The sequence below is a fragment of the Babylonia areolata genome, chromosome 27 (assembly GCF_041734735.1).
Source record: "Babylonia areolata isolate BAREFJ2019XMU chromosome 27, ASM4173473v1, whole genome shotgun sequence".
Taxonomy (NCBI): domain Eukaryota; kingdom Metazoa; phylum Mollusca; class Gastropoda; order Neogastropoda; family Buccinidae; genus Babylonia; species Babylonia areolata.
Genome location: NC_134902.1, coordinates 15,434,861 through 15,460,231, shown reverse-complemented (window position 1 = coordinate 15,460,231; position 25,371 = coordinate 15,434,861). Strand labels below are relative to the sequence as shown.

The following is a 25,371-nucleotide window of genomic DNA, read 5'->3' as shown; positions in this document are numbered from 1 at the left end:
ATTCTTGCACTTTTACACGTGTTTCTTCTTTCTCAACTGGTTCAACCGGTTACTGAATCCGAAAAGATCACCTTCTGCTGACCCTTGCGTGTGTGTCTGTGTGACTGTTGTGTATGTGGGTATGGGTGTGTGTCTTGTGTAAAAATGTGTCCATGTGTGTGATATGCGCGCGCGCGCGCGTGTGTGTTTGTGTGTGTGTGATATGCGTGTGTGTGTGTGTGTGCGTCTGTGTGTGTGGCATGCGTCTGTGTGTGTTTTTTTTTCTGCACTGTTTCTTTCTTATGACGCCTATGTAAAATAAATGATTGTCGGTTTTCGCCGTGGTGGCTTTGGCTTTGGATCATGTAAAAATGAAATAGAATGAAATAAAATAAAAACGAGAAAGGATGGATTCTGGTTTCGTTGACTTAACCCACAAGAGGCATCCGAGTTTTTGGAGTTGTGTACGAAACAAAACAGAAAAAGAGGAGGATGGAGAAGGGGGTGGACGATGCGCATATGGAGAGTTGCAGATGATGGGTGGGTGGGCGAGGGTGTGGTGGAAGGTAATGATAATCATTGATGGCGGGTCGTTATTACTTTGATAGTCAGTAATTATATTTTTTCCAGGAGAGTAAATTCGGTGTATGTGTGTGTGTGTGTGTGCGCGCGCGCGCGTCTGTGTATGAGAGTGAGAGAGTGGCGTCAATTTGTGGCAAGTGTGAGCACGTGCTAGTGGTATGTACTAGCTCGCGCGCACACACTCGTGTGTGTATGTGTGTGTGTGGTGTGTGTATGTGTGCGTGTGTTTGTGTGTGTGTGTGTGCGTGTGTGTGTGTGTGTGTGTGTGTGTGTGTGTGAGCGCGTGCACATATGGGGGGAGGGGGGAGAAGAAAGCCGCTATTGTGTAAAGGAGAGAAAATCCCCCGACTTCTCTTTCACCTTAAGGTCGGGTCCCGGGCGAAGAAGAACACTAGGAATCTGGAAATCGATACGGCCACAGATCGATACCTCTCTAACATTAGCCAGCCTTGGCAGCACCAGAGAGAGAGAGAAGGAAGACGGAGACGGTGAAAGATAGAAAGAGTCAGAGACAGATAGACAGAGAAAGAAAGAGAGACAAATAGGTAGACAGACAGATGAAAAAACAGAAAGGTGGAAGACGGAAAACAGTGAGAGACAGAGAGAGAGAGTCACAGAGAGAAAGATAGGTAAAGAGAGAGAGACTGACAGGGTTAGAGGAGAGAGACAGAGACATACAGACAGAGAGAGAGAGAGAGAAAGCTCAAGGCGTGGAGAGCGAGAGGAACAGACGAAGCGGGAACAGATAAAGAAGGATTGAGGCTTTCTGGGGGGTGGAAGGGTGTTCGGGAGGAGGGAAGGGGGGATGCGGGGGGGGATGTGCCGGGGGGTGGGGGTAGGGGGGGTTCCAAGCTTGCATCAGCATCTTGGTCCACGCTGCTAAGAGCGCTCTGGCACAGTGTCTGGCTTATCATCTTCCGCCCACATAGTCCTGCACTTCAAGGGACACAGAGTGGTGGAGAAAGAAAAGGACAAAGAAAGAGAGGAAGGAAAGAGAGAGAGAGAGGAGGAGGAGGAGGAGAGAAGTTACAGGCGGAATCAAATCACGATGCTGAATGCCCAGTCGACCGCAGCGGGCCATTTCCGGGCTGTTGTGGCCGGGCGTAATGGCTGAATGGTCACAGCTTTTGGGCATCCAGTCTGAGGGTCCTGGGTTCGATCCCGGCATCGGCGCCTGGTGGGTTAAGGGTGGAGATAATTTCGTTTATGCAAATCGACATACCTGCTGGGACCTGAGCCCCTCTCCCCACCCACCCACCTTTTGTGTGTATGTGCATGAAAAAGATCAAATACACCTTATCCCGAAGTCCATGTGCTCAGTGTTCGATGGCTGTTGGAAAGACGAATGTACCCAGCATCCACTCCCTCCGAAAACGTAGTATGGGTGCCTAAATGACTGGGTAAAAACGGTTGTACATGTAAAAGTCCACTCGTAGATACGATTTAACGTGGGAGGTACAGTTCACGAACGGAGCGAGAGAGACAGAGACAGACAAACAGACAGAGAGGGAGAGAGACAGACAGACAGAGAGAGAGAGAGGGAGATACAGACAGACAGACAGAGAGGGAGAGACAGGCAGACAGAGAGGGGGAGAGAGAGAGAGAGAGCTGTTGATGTAGGCAGCACCAAACAAACACTGACATCAACAATGGCGGTCCGAACACCATTTTATCCGCTGTTTATGTGTACGCCAGTCAGGCCAACATCTCAGGTTTCCGTCCACTCAACATGAAACCCATCAGTCCAGTTCCAGACATTACCGCTTGGTGAGCTTTATGGTTTGCTGCTTATAGTGGGCTGTAGTGCGTGCATGTGCACCCTACATCATTTGCCAATGATAATAATGATAATAATGACCTATTCATCATGCGCTCTACCTCCTCAAGATAGCACTGGGGCCCAGAACGCTAACAATTAACATCAGTGTTGAAAAAAATGGTTACAGTTTTGTATATTCGATTCCTGATTCCGTTTGCGTCTCATTTTGCCAATATGTCTTCACGTTTGCAATGCTTGTTTTTGTTTGCTTAAGTATGTAAAAGTTTAATTTGTTGGTTTAAAATGTTCCATTTTGAATTCAGTTTGCGTGTGCATTGTTCATTTTGCTATATGATCTGCATGTTTAAGATGTTTTATTTAATATCGTGCCTGAGTGTGCGTTTATCATTTCTCTGTTCATTCCGTTGTTTTAAAATGTTTGATTTGAAAAACCGTCTGTTTGCGCATGCCATTTTGTTATGTATAAAACGTTCGCTTTCAAATAACGCTTCCATAAGCATAATCAAGTTCTTTGCTTTCAAGTCTTTAAGTCTAAAGTGCTTAGTTTCAAATTCTACGTGCTTATACATAGTTTTGCTTTTTTAAGTCAGCATGTATAAAATGGTCGACAAAACGTTTGCTAATGATTACGTCACTCTGCTGCAAAATTGAAAGCGTTAAAACGTTCGATTATTTTTAAGCGCCTTCTACGTGTCCAAATATAGACATGCACTCGCACTATGTGCACGTGCGCATGACTGTACGACGTGACCTCCTATCCGTGGGCAGAGCCACTTTGTAAGTGCCATTGTCCAATGGCTTACTATTGAACGCTGTCATGAATCGGTGGAACGGTATCACTGATCAGCGATACGAAGTCCGCAATCCCCTACCTCTCACCCCTCCACACCCACCCGTCCATTCCCTCTCCTACCCACCCCCACCCCACCCCAACACACACACACACACACACACACACACACACACATCCCACGCCATCCCCAGCTCCGCTAACCAGCGCTCAATGACGGCGTAACTTCCATGGGATCAATACTACAGCGACTATCGATCTGACAGGGGAGTTCCGGCTGTCCATAGACCTTGGTTGCCCACAGACCTGCCCAACCCACAGAAAACGAACTGTGGGGCTGCCTTACCTGTGGTGGTGGTGGTTGAGGGGTGCAGGGAAAATCACAAAATAGTTTAACATTATGTCACGTGGTGCCTTGTACAAGGTGTGGCAATGAATTACAGAATGAAGCGTGGTGCGGTGGCCTAGTTGTTGATGCGGGTGTGCATGCTTGGTATCCCCTTGTTTCTAGAACCCACCGGATGCTGGTTTGGATTTCGGAATCTTTAACGTGCATATTTTGATCTTCTAAGGGCATAGGCGTATACACGCAAAGGAGTTTTAGGCACCAGCAGGTCTGCGCATCTGCTGACCTGAGAGACAGGAAAAGGCTCCACCAGGGATTTGAACAAAGGGCCCCCAGATTGATAGCTCAAGGTTTTAACCACTCGACAGTTGAGCCTGTCAGACAAAAAGAGGACGTCGTTATCATCCTGCTTTGACTGGCATCTCCGGCACTCTGAACATTTTCTCCTGTCTGAACGTAAGAGATAACACAGGACGCAAACGCAAGTCCAGGATGTTTGGTCTCGGTGCACGTGCAACACAGAGACATGACATGACATTTTTTATTGAATAAACAAAATGTTCATTTCAAGGGGTTAGAACACATCTATCAATCAATTCAATTTCACACGAAATGGAAGGCTTCTTACTTCGGATTATTCCCGTACATATAGATAACAAACAAGGGGTTGATACCCTTTATGCAACACACACACACACACACACACACAGAGAGAGAGAGAGAGAGAACAATCGTTCGTTTCACATTAATTTCCTCTCGCACGAGGAACGACACCTGCACACTGAAGCGGATGTGACCACACACGGAGTCAAGATCACCGCCATTAGATCATGACTCAGGGTTTCAGTTTTTGTTGAGCAAGCGAGACATAGAGGGGGTGGGAAGTGAGTATGTGCATGATTGTGTGTGTGAGAGAGAGAGAGAGAGAGAGGGCGGAAACGGAAACACAGAATCCACAGTCCAGTCCTTGATAAGAATTATAATGCACTAAACCATTACAAAAAACAACAACCGAACAACCAATAAGTAAATGTCGAGACATTTACGATCTTAAACTAGTTAAAGATACAAAAATGCAGTCAGTACAAGGATACAAACAGTGTGTACGATTGTGTCCGAAATAAGTAGTTATTCTTTACAAGACGATGGCACATCATCGAAACCATGTTTATTTGTTTGTTTGGTTCGGTTTTTTGGTGTGTGTTTTTTTGGGGAGGTTTTTTGTTTTGTTTTGTTTTTTGTTGTTTTTTGTTTTGTTTTGTTTTGTTTGGTGTTTTTTTGTTGTTTGTTTGTTTTTAGGGGGTTTTCCAGTGTGGTGACGAAACAATTCATCATGTTCTGGCATACGGTTCATCCCACATGTTAGCCTGATTACTGAACAATGCATTGTCGACAGACACACAGCAGAAAAGTAGAAACCATAACTGCTTGTGCTGCCCATCAACGAACACAGGAAAATGAGAGGTATACAGAGAGAAACTAGAGACTTCTGAAGTGACCAGGATTACTTCTCTGTACCCATATCCTTTATTTAACATGAGGTCTACGGTTTTCTTTCTGTGTTACCCATACATTCCCTGGACACCTCTTCCTTGTTATATATTTCTCTTATCTTCGCTTTACTCATTTTTCAAGTTGTATGAAGTAAAGGTGCAACAAATAAAGTACCAACAATTCTACAACGTCTATTTATACTGATATGAATATGTAAATACGTATTGATTGTCACAGTCCATGAGAGATACAGCACGAAACTGCTCACAAATACATAAATTCCTGTGTGTTTTCATATCGGTTTTGCACAACAAAATTTCATGTATAGGGTTTAGGAAAATCTTCAGGATCGACAAGGTACTCCATCTTCTTTGGCAGTTTTACGAAATGGGCATATGACACGGTCATAACAGCTTCTTTTTAAAGATCGCAGTGCATTGTCAGATATGAATATTGACAGATAACGCTCAGTACGTCTTTCTGTATCAAGCGACAGATAATTCTCACGCCATCTGGATGGTTTGAATTATCTGTGCCAAGAAAATCTTTGTTGAATCTAGTTATCCCAGTTTTCCCTTCTGCAGATACAGAGAGAAGAATCGCCGAGCAGTGGCTGAGGGGTGTTAACTCTTTCCATACGAACGGCGAAAGAGACGACGTTAACAGCGTTTCACCCCAATTACCATCATCAAAATATTGCAAGCGGAAGGCTCTTATACTGATGACGTGAACGTTGACGAAGAATACCACAATTCTGACGACGGAAGCTAAAGGTTGGGTCATTCAGATACCCACTGGACATCCGAGGGGTCTGTGTAGAGGAGAAGAGAGGACTGGCCGTACTGAGTTAGTTAATGTGGCAAAAACAACTGTTCTTCTGGATGGTTATCGTGTGACAGAAGCTCGGAGCCAGGGATGGAAACTATTGCCAGGAAGCAGCTCATCAGAAACGATCTTACATTTTGAATCGCGTTGTAACAGTTGTTGGTTTTTCCATTACATGTAAAAGGCGAAGGAGCGTTGGAAGTTCATTTTGTTTTTGTTAAACGAAAACATTTCCTCCGTCATCGGGGTTGATTTCTTGTCTTTGCACAGCACAAACTGAGGAGAAATATGAGAGACAGAAAAAGTGTTTTTGTTTTACAGTTCAGTTCTGTCTCTCTGTCTCTCTCTCTTTCATACACACGTGTGCGCACACACGCACGCACGTATACACGCACGTACACACGCACGTACGCACGCACGCACACACACACGGATTTGAACAAACAGTAACACATGGGCAGCATCTTGACCACGAGCAAATACAACCTCTGCCTTCGAACCAAGTAATGACGTCAAGCTGTGACCGATTCCGCGGACCTCAATCGATGTGCGGATTGCTGGCGTAACAGCCTCAAACTAACTAACCCCCACACCAGCCCCGCTACTTCCCCGCTCTCCATGCTGGATTTTACCCCGGGTCATTTTGGGACAGTTCTGGGGTCATATATGGTTAATCAAGATAATAATAATTATTATATTTATATAGCGCTGAATCTTGTGCAGAGACAAATCAAAGCGCTTTCGCACCAATCATTCACACGCATGCATAACTCTAAAAAAAAAAAATAAAAAAATCTCTAAAGATCGACCCTCCCCCCTCTTGCCTTCAGTGGAAATTACCCCACTGTGGGTTCATCAAGCCTTTGAAAAATTAAAAAATGGGGCGTTCTAGGCTACTTTTTACTGGCCACGCCCCCTCCTCTCCATTACAACTGAACGGTAGCAAACGTGGGGGAGTTTTACTTTAAGAGTCTGTACTGATTCTAACTTGTGGCAAATTTACCCCCGGGGGTCGTCATTTCAAGCTAGCCTAGAATGATCCCCATAATATACAGTACGAAGGGGTTTGGGAAGGGGGCGTGGTTTGAAATCCACAAATCCAGCTAGGGTGCGGGCTCTGTTCTGACTGGTGTAGAATTTTACCTCCGGGAGTCATTCTAAACGAGTCTACATTGACCCTGGGAATAATCTGGGCAAACTAGATTTGACTCCGGGGGAGAAAAAAAACAACAACGGGGTTACGAAAGAGATGCTGCACCGGAAAGTGTGGGATTGCCGACAAGCGTGGTCTGACTATCCTTCTCTCTTCCGTGTCTGTGGTCATTCCCCTGAAAGTGAAAGTTCACAGCCAAAGAGTGCAAAAGCAGTCTTCGGCATCGCCAGTGTTTTTCACATCACACGCACAAGCATCTCGGAGGTTGCCAAATTGTGAGTGAGTGCATTTCGTGCGACGGTGCGAAGTGGGTCATGGATGCTGCGTTTGTTTTCTTCTTCAGGTGACTCGTAAACTTTGTTTGCCTTCTTCTTCTTCTTCTGTTTCTGTTTCTTGTTGTTGTTGTTCTTCTTCTTCTTCTTCTTCTTGTCCCACGAGATCTTAAATTTAGTCATATTTTTATTCTTCTCCTCATCCTCGCATTCCTGCTCATCTTCTCCTCCTCCTCTTTCTCCTCCTCCTCTTACTCCTCCTCCTCCTCCTTCTTCTTCTTCTTCTTTTCTTCTTCTTCTCCTCCTCCTCCTTCTCCTCCTCCTCCTCCTCTTCCTTCTTCTTCTTCTACGAGATCTTCTTGAATTGTGTCATATTTTTTATTCCTCTTCCTCCTCCTCTTCCTCCTCCTCCTCCTCCTCCGCCTTCTTCTTCTTCTTCTTGTCCTACGAGATCTTCTTGAATTGAGTCATATTTTTATTCTCCTCCTCCTCCTCCTCCTCCTTCTTCTTCCCAAACATACGTGGCACTGCCTTTCAGCAGACGTGCTGGATTCTTTAATTGCACGTAGTGTAAAACGAACAGGTAATCATGAACAGGTGTTGGTGATTTGAGTTGTGATTCAACTGGAGACAGAAATTAGCTTGTGCTTTTCCACCGTTGCAGATTTTTTTTTCTCCTTTGTCTCCTTTCAATGCCATCTGCTTCAGACAAACAAAAGGAAGTGGGAAATCACTTGGAGAACAAACTCACACACACACACACACACACACACACACACACACACACACACACACACACACACAACGGTTTTCAATCGCACCGAGAATAGAAAACCGCGGGAAATGGGAATGGCTTTTTGCTGTTCTCTATATTCCAATGGGGCCTAAAATGAATTACTAAATAGACGGATAAAATAGGTAAATAGATAAATAAATAGATAAAGCAACCAGGTAGCCACTACCCATTGCAACATGGATCTCTGACCTTACTCCTATGTGGGAGGGAGGGGGGGGGCAGGCGGAGGGTAGAAACGACAACAGAAACCCACAAACCATGCTGAGTTGCTCATAAAGATTACAGTTTAGGCAACAACTTGGAGACGAACTTCAAGACTTGAAGCTGGCAAACGATTAATTAACATGAATGATAATGGCAACGGAAATATTATTCAAATAATTACGTACCTATTCGCAACAATTTTTTTATTGCTCTGTGCCAGGTGGCGTTGCATGCTTCAAAACAAATACATTTGAAAAGAATAGAAATTTTTAAAAATATAAAAAACGGGTTGGAGGTTGAATGAGTGGTGGAGTGAGGGGGGGGGGGATAGGAACACAGGAAAGGCTTTGTGTGCACGCGAGCATCCCCACTTTTTATCTCTTTTTTTCCGTCACTGGGCCAGTGTTCCTTGTTTCATCGTCTTCGTTGTTTCTTTCTGTTGTCAGCAAGGAAGATTTGCATCGTGCCAAAGGGAACTCTCTCCCTTCTTCCCCCCTCCCCCTCTCTCTCTCTCTCTCTCTCTCTCTCTTTCTCTCTCTCTCTCTATATATATATGTGTGTGTGTGTGTGTGTGTGGTGTGTGTGTGTGTGTGTGTGTGTGTGTGTGCATACTCAATGGGCCCTTGCCCCCAATAAGTAAACCATTCAGACTCACACTCTGTCTCTCTTTGTCTGTCTCTGTCTGTCTCTGTCACTTTATTTCTCTCTTATAATATATATGTGTGTGTGTGTGTGTGTGTATGTCTGTCTGTCTCCCTCCCCCTCTCTCCCTCTCTCCATCTCTCTCTCTCTCTCTCTCTCTCTCTCACACACACACACACACACACACACACACACACACACACACACACACACACTATCTCTCACTTTTCCTTTTTTCTCTCTCTATCTGTCTTCTGTCTATCTTTCTTTTGTTGTTGTTGTTGTTGCCATAACTAAACATCTCAACTGACATTACGGGATCTTTTTCTTTCTTTTTTTCCAGTCATCAAGTTGGACAAACCCCTTTTGGGGGGGTTTTTTGGGTTGGGTTTTTTTTTACATTCCTCACGAACCTCAAAGCCGTTACCAGCGCGTTGGTGTATGCGTAGGTCAGGCATATTTACCTTATTTTTTCCCCACCCCCGCTTCTTCTTTTCTTTTTTCTTTTTTTTTTTTTTTTTTTTTTTTTTTTTTTTTAACCCTCTTTGATACCGTGAAACTGAAACTGACAGCTCACGAACCTTCCTTCCTGAGCACCGTGCATTATCGCAAACATCTGTCTTCGTCTTTACGTCCAATTAAGATCATCATCACCGTCACTGCCAGGCACTCCTTCAGGGGGCACATACATACAGTCCTCCAGAGAGTCTTGTCTTCTGTCTTGGGTCATCTCCATCTTCTCCAGCTGCCCCACCGATGGGTGCATCCCCCTGTCCGGACGGGTGCGGTTGGCGGAGTGGTTAGAGCGGTGGATTCTCGCACACGAGTATCCTGAGTTCGATCCCTGGTTTTGGCGTAAGGGGTGGTTTGAAGGTGGAGGGTTTTTTTCGATCTCACAAGTGAACATGTCAGTGTGTAGACATGCTGGTGCCTTAATGTGTATTTGATTGTGTTTTCGTGTCTGTGGAGCTGCATGTTTGTAGCATATCTGTTGTGCTTGTGTGTGTGTGTGTGTGTGTGTGTGTGTGTGTGCATGTTTTACATTTGTTTGCTTGTTTGCTTCTTTTTCATCATTGTTGTCTTCTTTTTTTTTTTTTTCTTTTTTTTTTCCTTTTTTGTTGTGTGCTTTTTGTTGATTGCATCCAGATTTTGCGCCTTATAAATACCATAATAATGATTATTCTTATTCCTTTTTTTTCTCAAGGCTTAAATGCGTTGGATTACGCTGCTGGTCAGGCATCTGCTTGGCATATGTGGTGTAGCGTATATGGATTTGACCGAACGCAGTGACGCCTCCTCGAGCTACTGATACTGATACCGGTGCCTTTAACACCCTCTTGTTAAACGTACGCAAAAGACCAAATAATTATGCATGTTAAAATCATGTAATCCGTGTCAGCTATCGGTATGTTACGGAAACAAGAATACAACCAGCATGCACACCCAGGAAAGCGGAATATGGCTGCCTACGTGGCGTGGTAAAAACGGTCGCACACGTAAACGCCCACTTATACACGTACTCGTATACGAGTGTATGTGGGAGTTGCACCCCACGAATACTGTGAGAAGTACCCGTCTGGTTCGGTGTCAGCTTTGAGGTCACGGAGTCGGGTGGTCTGCGGTTAGGTACGTTTCCCTGTAATTCATGTTCCGATCTATATGATACTGGCTGAAACTTTAAATAATGATTATGATAATAATTATAAAAAAGCGAGGAAGGGGGTAGATGTGCGGGAGGTGGTGAGGTGGGGCTTCGTCACTTCCGTGGTTTCACAGCTTTCACCTTGCTGATGTCATAAATCCATGTAGCTTCTAGACACGAAGATCGTTCCACCTCATCCAGGGATGGTCTTATTTTTAAACTGTGGTTGGCGTCTAGTTTTTCTTTTCTCTTCTCCTCTTTCTTCTTTGTGTGTGTGGTGTGTTCGGAGGGAGGGGTCTTGGTGGATAGATGGACGGGCGTTGTGTTTTGCAGCAAGGGGTGTTTTATGGGGTGATTATGTGCGTACGTGTCTGTGTCTGTTGGTCCACGTGTATGTGTGTGTGCGTGCGTGCGTGCGTGTGTGTCAGTGAGAGAGAGGGACAGAGGGAATGACTGCCAGAAATACAATTGAAGAGCTCTCAGTACATGTAGAGAGCTTTCAACCAATCTAATTATAACACAATTGTTGACAAGGACAGAACAAGAAAACGACGGACCAATGCTCAGCTTTCCTTCTTCTCTGGAAATTCACCAGTCGTGAGGACAGGAAGAAAGCTAAAACTAGCCCATAAAAGGAAGAAAGAAAACAAAAGAAAGAAATTAATTAAAACGAAAAAGAAGGCTTTATGAGGGAAAAGAAGAAGAAGAAGAAACAAGAGAGGCAAGGCCTTCAAGACTCACTTGTGATAAATTAAGTCCCTTAGCATTAATTACAGAGTAATTTCCCTTTTTTACTACCTGCACCAAAACGTTTGCAAAATAAATAAAAATTCCATGCTTAGCAAAAGAAGTTCCTATTTGAACAAAAATGATATTAATGACTCCTCTTGTTGTTGTGTCAGAATAAGAGGTCAAAGTGCCACGTTTAGAGAATACAAAAAATATAAATATAACAGTAAATGCAGTTTGCATATAATTAGGCTTCATTTTTTATTTTTTTTGTGCCCATCCCAGATGTGCAATATTGTTTTAAGCAAGTTGACTGGAAAGAACTGCATTTTTCCTATTTTTATGCCTAATTTGGTGTCAACTGACAAAGTATTTGCAGAGAAAATGTCAATGTTAAAGTTTACCACGGACACACAGACACACGGACACACACACACACACACACACACACACACACACACACACACACACACACACACAGACAACCGAACACCGGGTTAAAACATAGACTCACTCTGTTTACACAAGTGAGTCAAAAAGGAGAACTAGGAGGAGGAGGAAGAAAAATGCCAGGGGATGGCCAACTTGGCGAAACGCCCAACAAGCATGTTTCGTTTGAACCAGTCTGACCAAAGAGGCTCTTAGAGAAGAGAAGGGGCAGACTGTTTGGTGGTCTGACTGTGGATGATGACTGTATAACGTGGGGCACTTTGGGGTACACGGTCCCTCTGGCCCGGGGGGTCCTCTCTCCGTCTCTCCTCCCTTGTCTAGTTCTGCCTTATCTTGTTCCACTGCTGTTCAAACAGGGGCGCTAATTGGTTCCTTGTGGTGTGTATGGAGTCTGTATGCCTCTTGTGTGGTTTGTGCATGAATGGTGGTGGTGGTGGTGTGTTAGTGGGTGGGTGTGGGTAGTTTTGGGGGAGGGTGGTGTGAGTGTCTGTCTGCGAGCGTATGTGTGTGTGCGTGTGTGTGTCTGTGTGTGTGTGTGCGTGTGTGTGTTGTTGTTGGTGGTGGTGGTGGTGGTGGTGTTGCTAGGGCTAAGGAGTGGAGAGGGAGAGATGTGTATGTGTAGTATGAGTGGAGGTGGGATGGGTATTTGGGGACAGTGTGGGGAGTGGAGGAGTGGGGGGGCATAGGAGGTGTTTGTTTTGCATGTATGTAAAAAAGGGAAATGAGGGTGATAAACGGTGTGTGTGTGCAGTTGTGTGAGTGTATGTGCGTGTGTGTGTTTGAGGTGTGTATGTTTGTGTGTGCGTGCGTGTGTGAGTTGTGTGTTTGTATTTTGGATGGATACATGAGGGAAAGGAAGGAGGAGTGTGTGTGGTTCAGATGTACCTTCAAAGATTTTTCTTTAACACTAATAGATGCTGTGCTTTAAGTCATTTTAAACAAATCGGGATTGTCCATCCCCAGTTCACTTTGATAACGAAAAACAGTACAATCACACATACCAGACCGTGGCAACATGCTCAACCCGTCGATTTTTTAACACATTCTGTTGAACCGAAAAGATGCACAATAGTATAAATGTACTGCAATAGAAATACATGATGCAGTACAATGCAGCACACAGTACAGTACGATGCATTGCAGGATTGTACGGTAGTTAAATCTGGAATGGAAATACGTCGTTTTAATCAAATCAAGACAGCTGGAAGTATTCAAAAGATTCAACCGCATTACGTGCACGAATTTTTTGTTGATGTTGTTTGGGGGCACTGGTCGTCTACTAGGGGGAGGGGACGACGTTAACACGTCGGACATCACATAGCACAATACAATATACAAAATACAAACAATAAATTCATTAACACAACATCGACAGCGGAAAAAAAACGTACGTTAAACCAAATCACGCCACAGTACAAAGGCTTCAGAAAAGTACAGTGCCATGCAGTACAATACAGTACCGCACAGAATTGTTCTGTACGGTACAGAGCAATGCAGAACAGTACAATACAGTACAGCACAACACAGTACAGTACAATACACACTGAACAATATTCTATACTACAATGCAGTGCAGTCCAGCATAGTCCGGTCCAGTGCGATGCAGTTCAAAAAGTACAGCTCGAAACGACACGATACTGCACAACACGGCACAACACAACACATTACAATGCAACACAACACAGCAGAGCACATTACAACACAACACACAATACAACGCAATACAAGAAGTTTCTCTCTCTTTCCCCCTATCACACTGCGAATGTTACATAGATGACGCCTTTGGGAAGCACGAAATATGTGTCGCATACAGGGTTTTGCCAGCGAGTCCGTCATATTCAGCTCATAAAATATTGATCAGGTGGAGAGATTTCAATGACCTTCGGGCGTTTTATCGACGGCGTTCGCTGCAGCAGCACACGGGTTATAAAAATTGTTGTTTTTGGTTGGTTTGTTTTTTTGCCTTGACGGAAATCCTCTCGCTCTGTCTCAGTCTCCGTTTTCGTGTATATTGGTCTGTTTGTCTCTGTGTTTGTTCAGTTTGGTTTAAGATATATTTATTACATATGATGTTACAGAATACACACACACACACACACACACACACACACACACACACACACACACACACACACACACACACACACACACACAGATAGGCCTATTTATCACATCAACTATCAAACTAATGGAACAACTGGGCGAAACATGAAAATATTTATAATTACAAATGATACAATGTCACTGGATTTTTTTTTAAAGCGTATCAGCAAATCCATTGGGCGTTCCAGTGTCTGTCTGAATCTCTCTCTCTCTCTCTCTCTCTCTCTCTCTCTCTCTCTCTCTCTCTCTCTCTCTCTCTCTCTCTCTCTCTCTGAATCTTAGTCTCGTATTCTTCTTTGTCTGCTCTCTCTCTCTCTCTCTCTCGCTCGTTGGCTCCATTTCTATCACAATATCAAAAACTCTGTTTAATGAATCAGACATAGCAGATATTTCCTCCAACAAAATTGCATCTCCAATGGTGATCTGGAACGTTGTCAGCTTCGAGCAAAGAAATAACACCATAATTTTCAATGGGGAGGGTGTGCAAACCCGCTATCTGCACCTACCGACCCGTCTTTCTTGTGACGTGTTCCATCTGCCCAGCAGTAAATTCAATGCACTTTTGACCGATTACAATTAGAGGCATACGTGTGGACGGATGCACTTAATTGTAGCGCTCGCGTATGTGTGTGTGTGTGTGTGTGTGTGTGTCTGTCTGTCTGTCTGTCTGTCTCTAGATACCATGGTAACATCTCCCACAAAGACAGTTCCGTTCGTGCACAACCAAAAGCAATTTTCCTTCATATGATAGTGGACCGGATGGAATACATCAAATTAAGACAGGCAGGCACCTGCAAACAATTAACACTTCATCAAATTAATATGGGTAGGCGTGAGACAGGGTCTCTCTCTCTCTCTCTCTCTCTCTCTCTCTCTCTCACACACACACACACACACACACACACACACACACACACGCACACACACTCACTCACTCACACACACACACAGATGAGAGAGAGAGAGAGAGTGTGTGTGTGTGTGTGTGTATTAAAAAGAAAGACACAGTGAATAGAAACTGACACGGGGTAATAATAATAATCATTTCTTTGTTTCCAGCCACGTGATGCTCATGCAGAAAGACCACCTCTAACAACAGAACCCTCACCTACAACCCCCACCACCACCACCACCGCCGCCACGCCCTCACGCCCCCCTGCCCACCGCCGACAACCATGACAACCAAACGCCCCATGTCCGCCCCCAAACCCAACGACGTCACCGCAGCCATTCCACGCATCGTGCTGGACGACAGAGGCAGCGGGGGAGGAGGTGGGGGAGGAGGAGGAGACCCCACCTCCACCAGACCGGCCACCCTCACCCACCGCCCACCCGCCCCCAACGGCCCCGGAGTGACTACGACGACGGTGGCGATGACGACGACCTCGACGACGATGACGATGACCTCGGTGGCGGAGCCCAAGGAGAGCCCTGACGGGGCTGAGTACATCCCCCACCGGTGTAACTCCGACATCGGCCTGCCCACCTCCAGCATGCCCAACCTTACACTGGCCCTGACGCTGGGGGAGGACGGCGCGGGGGGACGGGGCAAGCTGGGCGTGTACTGCTCGCCCCGCACCACGCGCAGGTCCGTGGACCTGGACGTCACGTCGCGAGACCCCGCGGCGCGCGCTGAGTACGACTGGCTGGAGGACAAGACGTCCTCGCTGCACGTGCTGAGCGCGAGCAGCCGCGTGGGCTCCGCCCTCAGCCTGAACAGCGTGTGCACGGCGCACAGCGTGGGGCTGCTGTCCAACGACTCGGACGACGACTTCCAGGACACGTCCATCAACGAAAGCAGCATCTCGGAGGGGCTAGGGGGGCAGGGTCCGGGGGCGGGGGACACCAGGCCCGCGGGGGGAGGAGCAGGAGGCAGCAGCAGGCGGGGCCCAGCTGAGGAGGCTGCAGTCGTACCCGGAGGAGGACCACGCGGGGCCCAACGACTCCGGGGTGACGCCCCGCACCTCCCACTCCCTCTGCAACCTCCAGGCCGCGCAGGTGGGGCCTACTGCACTCACTGCCGCCGCAGCCGACAGCCCTGCGCGTGCCCACGCGCCAGAGCCGGAGCTGACGGCGGAGAAACTGAGCCTGCTGCCCTCCGACCTGGACGAGTGCCCTCCAGACCGGGGTGGTGTGCCCCCTCCCCTCCCTCCTCCCGGTCCCAGGGACCGGAGGGAGAGACGGGAGGGTGGGAAGGGAGGGGCCAGGCAGAAGGTGGGGCCGCGGGGGGAGGGGGAGGTGAGGAAGGCCCCCATGGTCAGCTACGGCACAGGGTCGGCCTCCATGCGGGAGGGTCGGATCAGGCGGTGGTTGGAGGACATGGACAAGGCTTCCTAGTGGTGCTTCACCTGCACAGACAGCGAACTTGGAACTGTGTCGGCTGGCGGGAGGGAGGAGGAGGAGGGAGGGAGCCAGTCAGCAACCATGTGTAACACGATGCACGTGATGTCCGTGGAGAAAGCTCAGCTGACACGTTCAGCTGGTTTGGTAAATAGAAATTTGAAACCCCTGTGATGGAAAAGTATATGACGTTCTCCAAGTCTGCTGACTGCGGTGGAAAAAAAAACCCTTCGCGAAACAGACAGAACCTGCGAAATGGTTAAAGTCCGTGGACACGTATTTAGAGTGGTCTCCTTGTGGCGGAAAATGTTTATGACTGTTTCCTGCGCAGTGCAAGCAAGGGGAAAGTACAGCACAACACAGTGATTAGCAAAGGCTGAGGGCCATGGACAGATGTCACAAGTGATCGTGCCTTGCAAACAGAGAGGCGTGTGACTTTCCAGCGGAATGTCACAACGCAACATCAAGGTTCGTTGAATAAAAAGACAAAAGGAACGTCACCTCATGGTGAAGAAGTAGTAACATGTTTTCGAACACAGTGTGGTTAACAGCATCCACAATTCACCTGATCCGGAAGTGGGGTTGGGGGGGGGGGGGGGGAGACACATCATGTGAACTTAATCGGCAATGCTTTTAATGAAATTGCGTTGATCATGAGATTGAATTCCACGTTTTGTATCTCTGTCGTAGCATTTGGAGGAAGCACGAGCTTTTAACTTGTTTACGACGTGACTGCTAAACTGGGTTCACAAGGGACGTTATTTTGCATGTGCATGTATAATGAGGAAGTGTGTGATATTCACCTTTGAGACTTTGGAAGGAGGAGAGAACTCTTCACCGCTAAACATAACGAACATTTTACAAAATGGATGCAATCTGTGGACTGACTTGTGATAAATGCAGGACTTTTGTTGTGTTGAGGGAAAGTGTGTGTGACTTTTCACAGCATATTTTTAATGATGGACAGTGCAAGGCCGTGTGTCAAGAACACGAAGAATTCAAGTGCTGAAGTTCCGAAGCAACGACCACATACAATGTTACTTTGTGGTACAGATGTGTGCTCTTCTTTCAGCTTGGTCCAACTAGAAGATGGGAGTCTCAAAGGCATGACAAGAGGGTAAACGTATCACATAGATAAGTGAGATTACCTTGTGGTGAAATATGTGCTGCTTTCTTTTCGTTCGGAGGAAAATTATTTTCTGACCTGGCCATTAGAAGATATTTTGATGAGCTGACGTCCTCGAGGACTGGAATTACAGTGTTGTGAAGAAAGCTGAATTCTAAAATAAACTGACACCGATGCAGTGTGTTGTGACGCAAGAAACAAGCTGCTGAAAAGAAAGGTTACAAGTCGTTCTGTGTTGTGTGATTTTGTTCACCACCTCAGACTCGTGTCAGGAGTCCACAGTTTCGCTGAAGGAATAACATAGTGATGACTTCAGTTATGGATACAGTCCAAAGGTCGACCCAATTATGCTGTGTTGTGATTCACATATACATGTCCAGTTTTTATTTCATTCATCATGTGGAAAAGAAGGATCCAGCTAGTGGTGTTTGGGACAAAGACACCGTTTTCCAAGCCAAGAATGTGTGGAGAAGGTTGCACGAGTAGACGATAATTAGAAGAAGGTTGCAGGAGTCGAGCACAATTAGACGAAGGTTGTAGGAATCGACGACAGTTAGACGATGATGACGACGATGGCTGTGATCCTGATCCTGTGGAATGGAACGTCTCGGACGACAGGTGCAAAGACCCGGACGTTTCAGGTGTTGGCGAAGTTCTTTCGGGGGTAAATTTTACGTTACTTAGCTAGTTCTCGTTTTCTTGGTGATGCCACACTAGCGTCGTCATCAGCGTCTCTGTCACCATCGTTGTAAACATCATCGTTGTCGTAAATGTGAAATACTGACATGGTCGTACTTTAAGTTAATCACGCTTCCTTCCTCAAAATCAAAATAATGGCATTCCATGTAAAGTCGTCTACAAACTGGCGATGGCGATGGCAAAATACAGTTGATTAACCTTGCTGTTGCGTCGTGAGCTCAACCTACATAAAAAAAACATAATGGGTTTTTTAAAGTTGTAAAACATCCTGCTAAAAAGAATTATAGATAAAATAGTTATCACCCATTCCAACCCCTTATATGCTTTTTCCTCCAAGAGAAAACTGATTAGTTCAACAAGATGCTAGTACCTCTACACACACACACACACACACACACACACACACACACACACACACACATATATATATATATATATATATATATATATATATATAGTTCACACTCTCTTCGTGTCCTGGGCACCGCTCCTTGCAGAAAGCACTGAGGTAAATACCAAGACCAGTAAAATACAAAAATATCCACAACACTAGGCTCTTCATGTCTTAAAACTTGTATTCTTAAAAAGCAGTAAATTTTTTCGCTGTAAAACTTCTTCAGGCAAGGGTACAGAACTGAAAGCAAAACTAAGCAGGTAAAAACATGCTGCATGCAAAACAATTACAGAATTCCACTCGCACTCCACACACTGCCACTCCCTCCCTGCACACCATCATCACTCCCATTACATTTTAGGGGGTTGGGGGCAGCTGGAGTGTGAGTTGTGTAATTTTTTTGTAACTGCCCGAAGAAGCTGTGTTTACAGCGAGACATGAAGAGACTACTGTTGTTGATATATATATATATACCTTAACGAAATGGTCACCTTGGAAATATGCCATGTTATTTCAATGTGAATATTGTAAAAGATAGTCAGAAGTACTTCAGTTAAAATGGGTTGCTTTAAAAATGACATGAGAACGTTTTCAAGTTCCGTTCCACCCGCACCCCACCCCACCCCATTTCCTGCACGTTGGCCCCCTCCCCTTCACCCAACACCACCGTCTCTTCCTCTTTCACCCTTCCCCACACTCACCAACGCCCTTCCTCACACCAGCCATTATCGTCATCGAGAGGAGAGAGAGAACTTCGTGTTTGTGTGTGTGTGTGTGTGTCAGTGTGCGCATATGAAAGTGTGAGTAACCGTGGACTTCGTGTTTGCGTGCATGTGTTCATCTGTGTGTGTATGTTTTTTTGTGTATGTGTTTTTGTGCGGGCGGAAACGCGAGTGTGTACATGCGCGCGCGCGCGCGCGCGTGTGTGTGTGTGTGTGTGTGTGAAACTGTATATTACGTTTTGTGGTATTTGCTGCCAATGTCTTGCAATTCGAAATTTGTGATGAATTTGTTCTACCGTTTAACAGTTAGAGATGACGGTGATAATTGGTTGGGTTTTGTTTGTTTGTTGTTTCTGTTGCTATAATATGGTTAGTGTGTCTAAGTTTAACTGAAGACCAATTCAAAACTGGCCTTAGAAAACTGATATGTATGTTGCTCAGACCTGTATCTCACGCACGCGCACGCGAGCACACAGACACACACACACACACACACGTACATACGTACGTATTTATCATCATGCTCTCATTCATCTCTCTCTATCTCTGTCTCTCTACTTCTCTCCCTCCCTCCTCTCCCTTCCTCCCCTCTCTCTCTCCCTCGGCCTAGGCCTAAAGTGAATAAACCATCTGAATATCTCTCTCTCTCTCTCTCTCTCTCTCTCTCTCTCTCTCTATCTATCTATCTATCTATATATCTATCTATCTCCCTCCCTCACTCCCTCTCTCCATCTCTGTCCCTGTCGTTCATGTATGCATGTGTATTTGTATGATGTATGTATCTATGCACGCTTGTATTTTTGCACAGTTAGATTGTTAAATCATTGCTCGTCGTTTCTCATAAAGAGGACTCTCCTTAGGGGGCACTCGCATCGGTAAGTTTGTCCGTGTAATCTCAGCAAAAAGCTTAATTATACCTGTGAATTATGTTCATTAGCACAGCGGTTGAGTCCTGCACAGGAGATAGTGATTGCACATGTCAGGTTGGTGATTTGCATTTGTTTGTATTTGTATTTCTTTTTATCACAACAGATTTCTCTGTGTGAAATTCGGGCTGCTCTCCCCAGGGAGAGCGCGTCGCTACACTACAGCGCCACCCATTTGTTTGTATTTTTTCCTGCATGCAGTTTTACTTGTTTTTCCTATCGATGTGGATTTTTCTACAGAATTTTGCCAGGAACAACCCTTTTGTTGCCGTGGGTTCTTTTACGTACGCTAAGTGCATGCTGCACACGGGACCTCGGTTTATCGTCTCATCCGAATTACTAGCGTCCAGGCCACCACTCAAGGTCTAGTGGAGGGGGAGAAAATATCGGTGGCTGAACCGTGATTCGAACAAGCGCGCTCAGATTCTCTCGTTTCCTAGGCGGACGCGTTACCTCTAGGCCATCACTCCAATGAAGATTTGAAGATCAGTTAAACATTTATGCATCCGGCTGTAATCGTGGTGTTATTGGTCGATCAGGTTTGGATGAGAAAAGTGTCGGACAATGTAATGCTATGGGTTTTAATCCCGCCGTGTGTCTTTTTCGCTTTGTTAGGGGGCGGGTTTTTATTTTGTTACTGATAACAGTATTTCATATTTTCGTAATTCAAGTTGGATAAGTAAGTAGACGTGTCATTACGTGAGAAAATCTGAACTTTTTTTTTTTTTAATGTAATAGCATATCCTTCTGATGTTTTGAGAAGATTTTGTTAGTTTCATTGCTAAAACGAATAATGATAAGTGTATGATTCAGAATACAGAGAATCGAAAGAGGAGAGTCCATGTGCAAGTTTTAATATAATGAATGAATTTGTTTGTTAATTGTTTCATCTGTGATCATTAAATATCATATTGAAATCAGAGTTTTGACTGTGTGTATTGTGTGTGTGTGTGTGTGTCTAAATTTGTCTGGTTTCTCCCCCTTCATCCCCCCCTTTCCCTCTGCCTGTGTGTGACTGTATGTTTGTCTCTGTGTATGTGTGTATGTGCGTGTATCTGTCTTGTGTGTGTGTGTGTGTGTGTGTGTTTATGCTTGTGCGTGTCTGTGTACGTGTGCGTGCATGCTTGTATCTGTGACGTTTTATGTGTGTCTGCCCGAGCATGTGCGCATGTGTCTGTGTGCATTTATGTGCGCACGTATCCGCCTATATTCGTGCGTACTACCACATAGAATATTCATGTGCATGTTTATATATGTGTTTAATTGTATGCTTCTGCGTATGTCTGTTTCCCGTTTTTATATACATGCGGCCGTCTGTGTTTCTGCACACACACACACACACACACACACACACACACACACACACACACACACACACAAAAATAAGTTTGGCCTGAGAATTCGCAGTCAAACACGCTGTGTGCGTGTAGAAAGAGAAGGGCGGGAAAAAACTTTTCTTTCAAACATGTTTTGGGAGGGGAGAGGGGCATTAGAATGGGTTTCCTACCTCCTACTTTGACTTACAAATGGTATGAACTCCAATCATCACCGATACGCCCTACGTTTCTCTGCATTAGTCGTTCAGCCAGTACATGTAGCTAATTGAAGCGCTGCTTGTTCCTACGCTTGGAAATAATGCAAGATGAATAGGTCTGACTGCGCTACAAAATGGCGGACAGTTGAACATGGAAGAACAGTGGTCAAACGATATTCATGTCGTCTGAAAAAAAGGAGACAAAAAATGATAATTATGTACTCTTCATTGTTCATCTCTGGTAGTTGTAAGTATCCATTAATGTTGCAAGCACGCGTCCTTCAGAATGTTATCATCCAAGTGAGCGTGGAAGACCAGGGATGACATTGCACAGAACAACTGAAAACGTACTGAAGGAGAATGGAAGTCCCTATCTGGCAAACCTAGATAAGATTTATTGATATGGATACTTATACAGCCCATATCTTCAATCAGAGACCAAGCTCTAAGCGTTTTACATACGCAGAGTTATTTGTACAACAGACTGTCTACCTTGGTACAGCATACTTACGCTTACCATTCGGCGCTCATCACTCGTTTCCTGTAATCTCATTCAATCAGGTTTTCAGTCTCTCTCTCTCTCTCTCTCTCTCTCTCTCTCTCTCTCTCACACACACACACACACACACACACACACACACACACACACACTGACATTTATCGTGTACGACCGTTTTGGTTATTTACCCCGCCAGGTAGCCAACTATACTCAGTTTTCGAACAGGGGTTGTGCATGCTGAGTATTTTCTTGTTTCCATAACCCACCAAACGCTGACATGGATTTCAATATCTTTAAGGTGAGTATTCGATCTTCTGCATGCGTACACACACGAAGGGGGTTCAGGGACAAGCAGGTCTGCACATATGTTGAAGTGGGAGCGGAAAAATCTCCACCCTCAACACACCTGCCAGGAGCCAGTTGCACTGCTCGGACGGAAGTACCGTACTTGTATTTGTATTTCTTTTTATCACAACAGATTTCTCTGTGTGAAATTCGGGCTGCTCTCCCCAGGGAGAGCGCGTCGCCATACTACAGCGCCACCCATTTTTTTGTATTTTTTCCTGTGTGCAGTTTTATTTGTTTTTCCTATCGAAGTGGATTTTTCTACAGAATTTTGCCAGGAACAACCCTTTTGTTGCCGTGGGTTCTTTTACGTGCTCTAAGTGCATGCTGCACACGGGACCTCGGTTTATCGTCTCATCCGAATGACTAGCGTCCAGACCACCACTCAAGGTCTAGTGGAGGGGGAGAAAATTTCGGGGGCTGTGCCGTGATTCGAACCAGCGCGCTCAGATTCTCTCGCTTCCTAGGCGGACGCGTTACCTCTAGGCCATCACTCCACACAGTCTCTATGGTCGTAACCCGCTGTGTGTAGTATGGAACTGACCAATGGCGTAGTTCGTTCAACGTAGGCATTTAGTCACGTGTAACTGTCAAAAAGTCAGAACCAAGCAATGCAGCTAGCACCACTGGTGCGACGGGGATCAGGAAACAAGGGCGAGAATCCAGCGCTCTGAGCTGACCACAACACCCGCTCAGCACAAGACAGGCAGCAGTGGAGATCTCCAGCGGTGTGGCCTCATGTGTCACAGGGCACGAAAGAGGATCAAGTTCAGATATAAATTGTTACAAGCAAAAGGATTGTCTAAATGGACGGGCACTGCATTGTATTGTATTGTGTTGTATTTTTGTCACAACGTACTGGCCTGTGTGAAATCCAGGCTGCTGTCCCTGGCCGAGAGTGCGTCGCCTCAGTGCTGCGCCACTTTTTTTTTTTTTTAAGTGTGTTCAGCTCTGTGTGTGTGTGTGTGTGTGTGGTGTTGTTGTTGTTGTTGTTCAGCTGCTGCTGTTGTTGTTGATGTTGCTGCTGCTGCTGTTGTTTGTTTATTAATCAAAGTAGATTTTTCAGTTTGCCAGGGACAACCCTTTTCTTATCGTGGGTTCTTTTACATGCGCTTAGTAGGCTGCAACATAAGCAGTAATATATAGATATATATATAACACTGCGTGCTGTATGCTACTGAAAGACCCCTCTTTCCTCACAGTTCACCTCTTGGGTTTTCGTGACATCTGATTTTTAGTCTACACAACCGCCCCGACGAATTATCGACATATCGAAAACACCACGTCGCCTATGGCCAATGTCGCTCTCCAACACGGAGTGCACGGCCCAGCCGTTGCCCTATCCCTCAGCCCCCTCCCCTTCATCTCCTCCCACCACTTACCCTTCCCTCACGCTTCCGCCTTCTCCTCCTCCACACCACCACATCCAGAAAAGAAAACGTCAGCAGGGCTGGGTTTTCTTGGACGTTCTTAGCAGCTCTAAGTTTGCTTTGCGTTAAGAACATTCCCAAGTCCGTGGAATCAGCATACAGACTTGGGAACGTTCAAAACGAAAAGTAAACACAGTATACCCACTTCTGAAATCGCTAAACTTACCCGGACCAGATGCGCCGATTTTCTACGTCAGACACAAGCTTAAAGTCAATTCTAGAAGCAAAACTTAGCATCTGTCAAGATATATACATGTGTGGACTTCTTTTGATTTGCCTGTTGCCATGCTAACATGAAACATTTTCTTATCAGCATAAACTTGCGCGTGTGGCGACATGCCAACATGTCATGTGACAACTCTGACCCATTGTAAATATGCATATGACCTCGGAAAAGGCTTCACTCTGAATCTCAGCAGCAAATGGGCCCAATGTTGGTGGCTGGATAATAATCAGAACACAAGGTGAACAAGCTGTGTTCCATCAACTTCCTATCTCCCTGTCACACACACACACACACGGAGCTGACACAATCCCTTTCAACGGTATGATTGAAAAGGACCGTTCAAACCGTACGGTTGGACCCGTCCGTGTGAAACGAGCAGACTGCCACGTGTAATGATGTGACCGAAAATACTGATGGATTGAAAATAAAGTGTGTGTGTGTGTGTGTGTGTGTGCGTGCGTGCGTGCGTGCGTGCGTGTGTGAGCGTGTTCGATTCAAAGATTTAGAATTCAAAGAAATTTTATCCTTAATTGGCCGCTGTGTGTGGCGTGGATGAGCTACAACGAAATGTCCTATCTTAGAATCCTTAATTCTTGGACCTGTTTAAACGAAAAATTTCGTGTTAGCAATGAAGGCATTACTATATATGAGAAATGGCATGTCGCGTACAATCGACCCTTCTAACGATGAATGTGGCAAAATACGACGCGAACTATCCCACAATATGAACCCGAACCGACACTTGTCTCAAACCGCCATGTTTTTTGTTCACCTTTATCATGGTTTGCTGGGCCAAAAACGGAGAGCAAGATGATATGGCAACTGAATAATCAGTCCTCAAAACAGCGTCGAAAACCACCGAAAAATGGACTAAAATAGGCCTATGTAGGCTATTAATGGTACTTAATGATGTTTTTGACTTTTTGCATTCATTATCAGTTGTTTCGCTTGTCAGTTTAACGACTTCTCTTTTACGAAGTCCTTTAACTCTTTCCATACGAACGGCGAAAGAGACGACGTTAACAGCGTTTCACCCCAATTACCATCATCAAAATATTGCAAGCGGAAGGCTCTTATACTGAAGACGTGGATGTTGACAAACAATACCATAATTCTGACGACGGAAGCTAAAGGTTGGGTCATTCAGACACCCACTGGACATCCGAGGGGTCTGTGTAGAGGAGAAGAGAGGACTGGCCGTACTGAGTGAATTAAGTAATTTCCTGTAATTGTATTTAGATATTTTTTTCAAACTTCACCCTCATTTTCCCAGTTTCTCCCAACTCTCCATTCATTCACATCTCCCATGCCTTCTATCCGATAATACTCAAATGTATATATAA

General features: G+C 45.4%; 1 protein-coding gene across 4 annotated transcripts in view; it reads left to right on the top strand.

The window, feature by feature from the left end:
- LOC143301367 (uncharacterized) overlaps positions 1–20,891 on the top strand; it is a 72,265-nt gene extending 51,374 nt beyond the window's left edge. For 3 of the 4 annotated variants that reach the window (XM_076615607.1, XM_076615606.1, XM_076615608.1), the window contains exon 2: positions 14,847–20,891. In XM_076615607.1, coding sequence (XP_076471722.1) covers positions 14,963–16,219 — 1,257 coding nt within the window. In that variant the 5' untranslated portion in view covers positions 14,847–14,962 and the 3' untranslated portion in view covers positions 16,220–20,891. The remainder of the gene's footprint in view (positions 1–14,846) is intronic. The other variant, XM_076615609.1, reaches the window with a different exon arrangement.
- Positions 20,892–25,371: the final 4,480 nt, after the last annotated feature.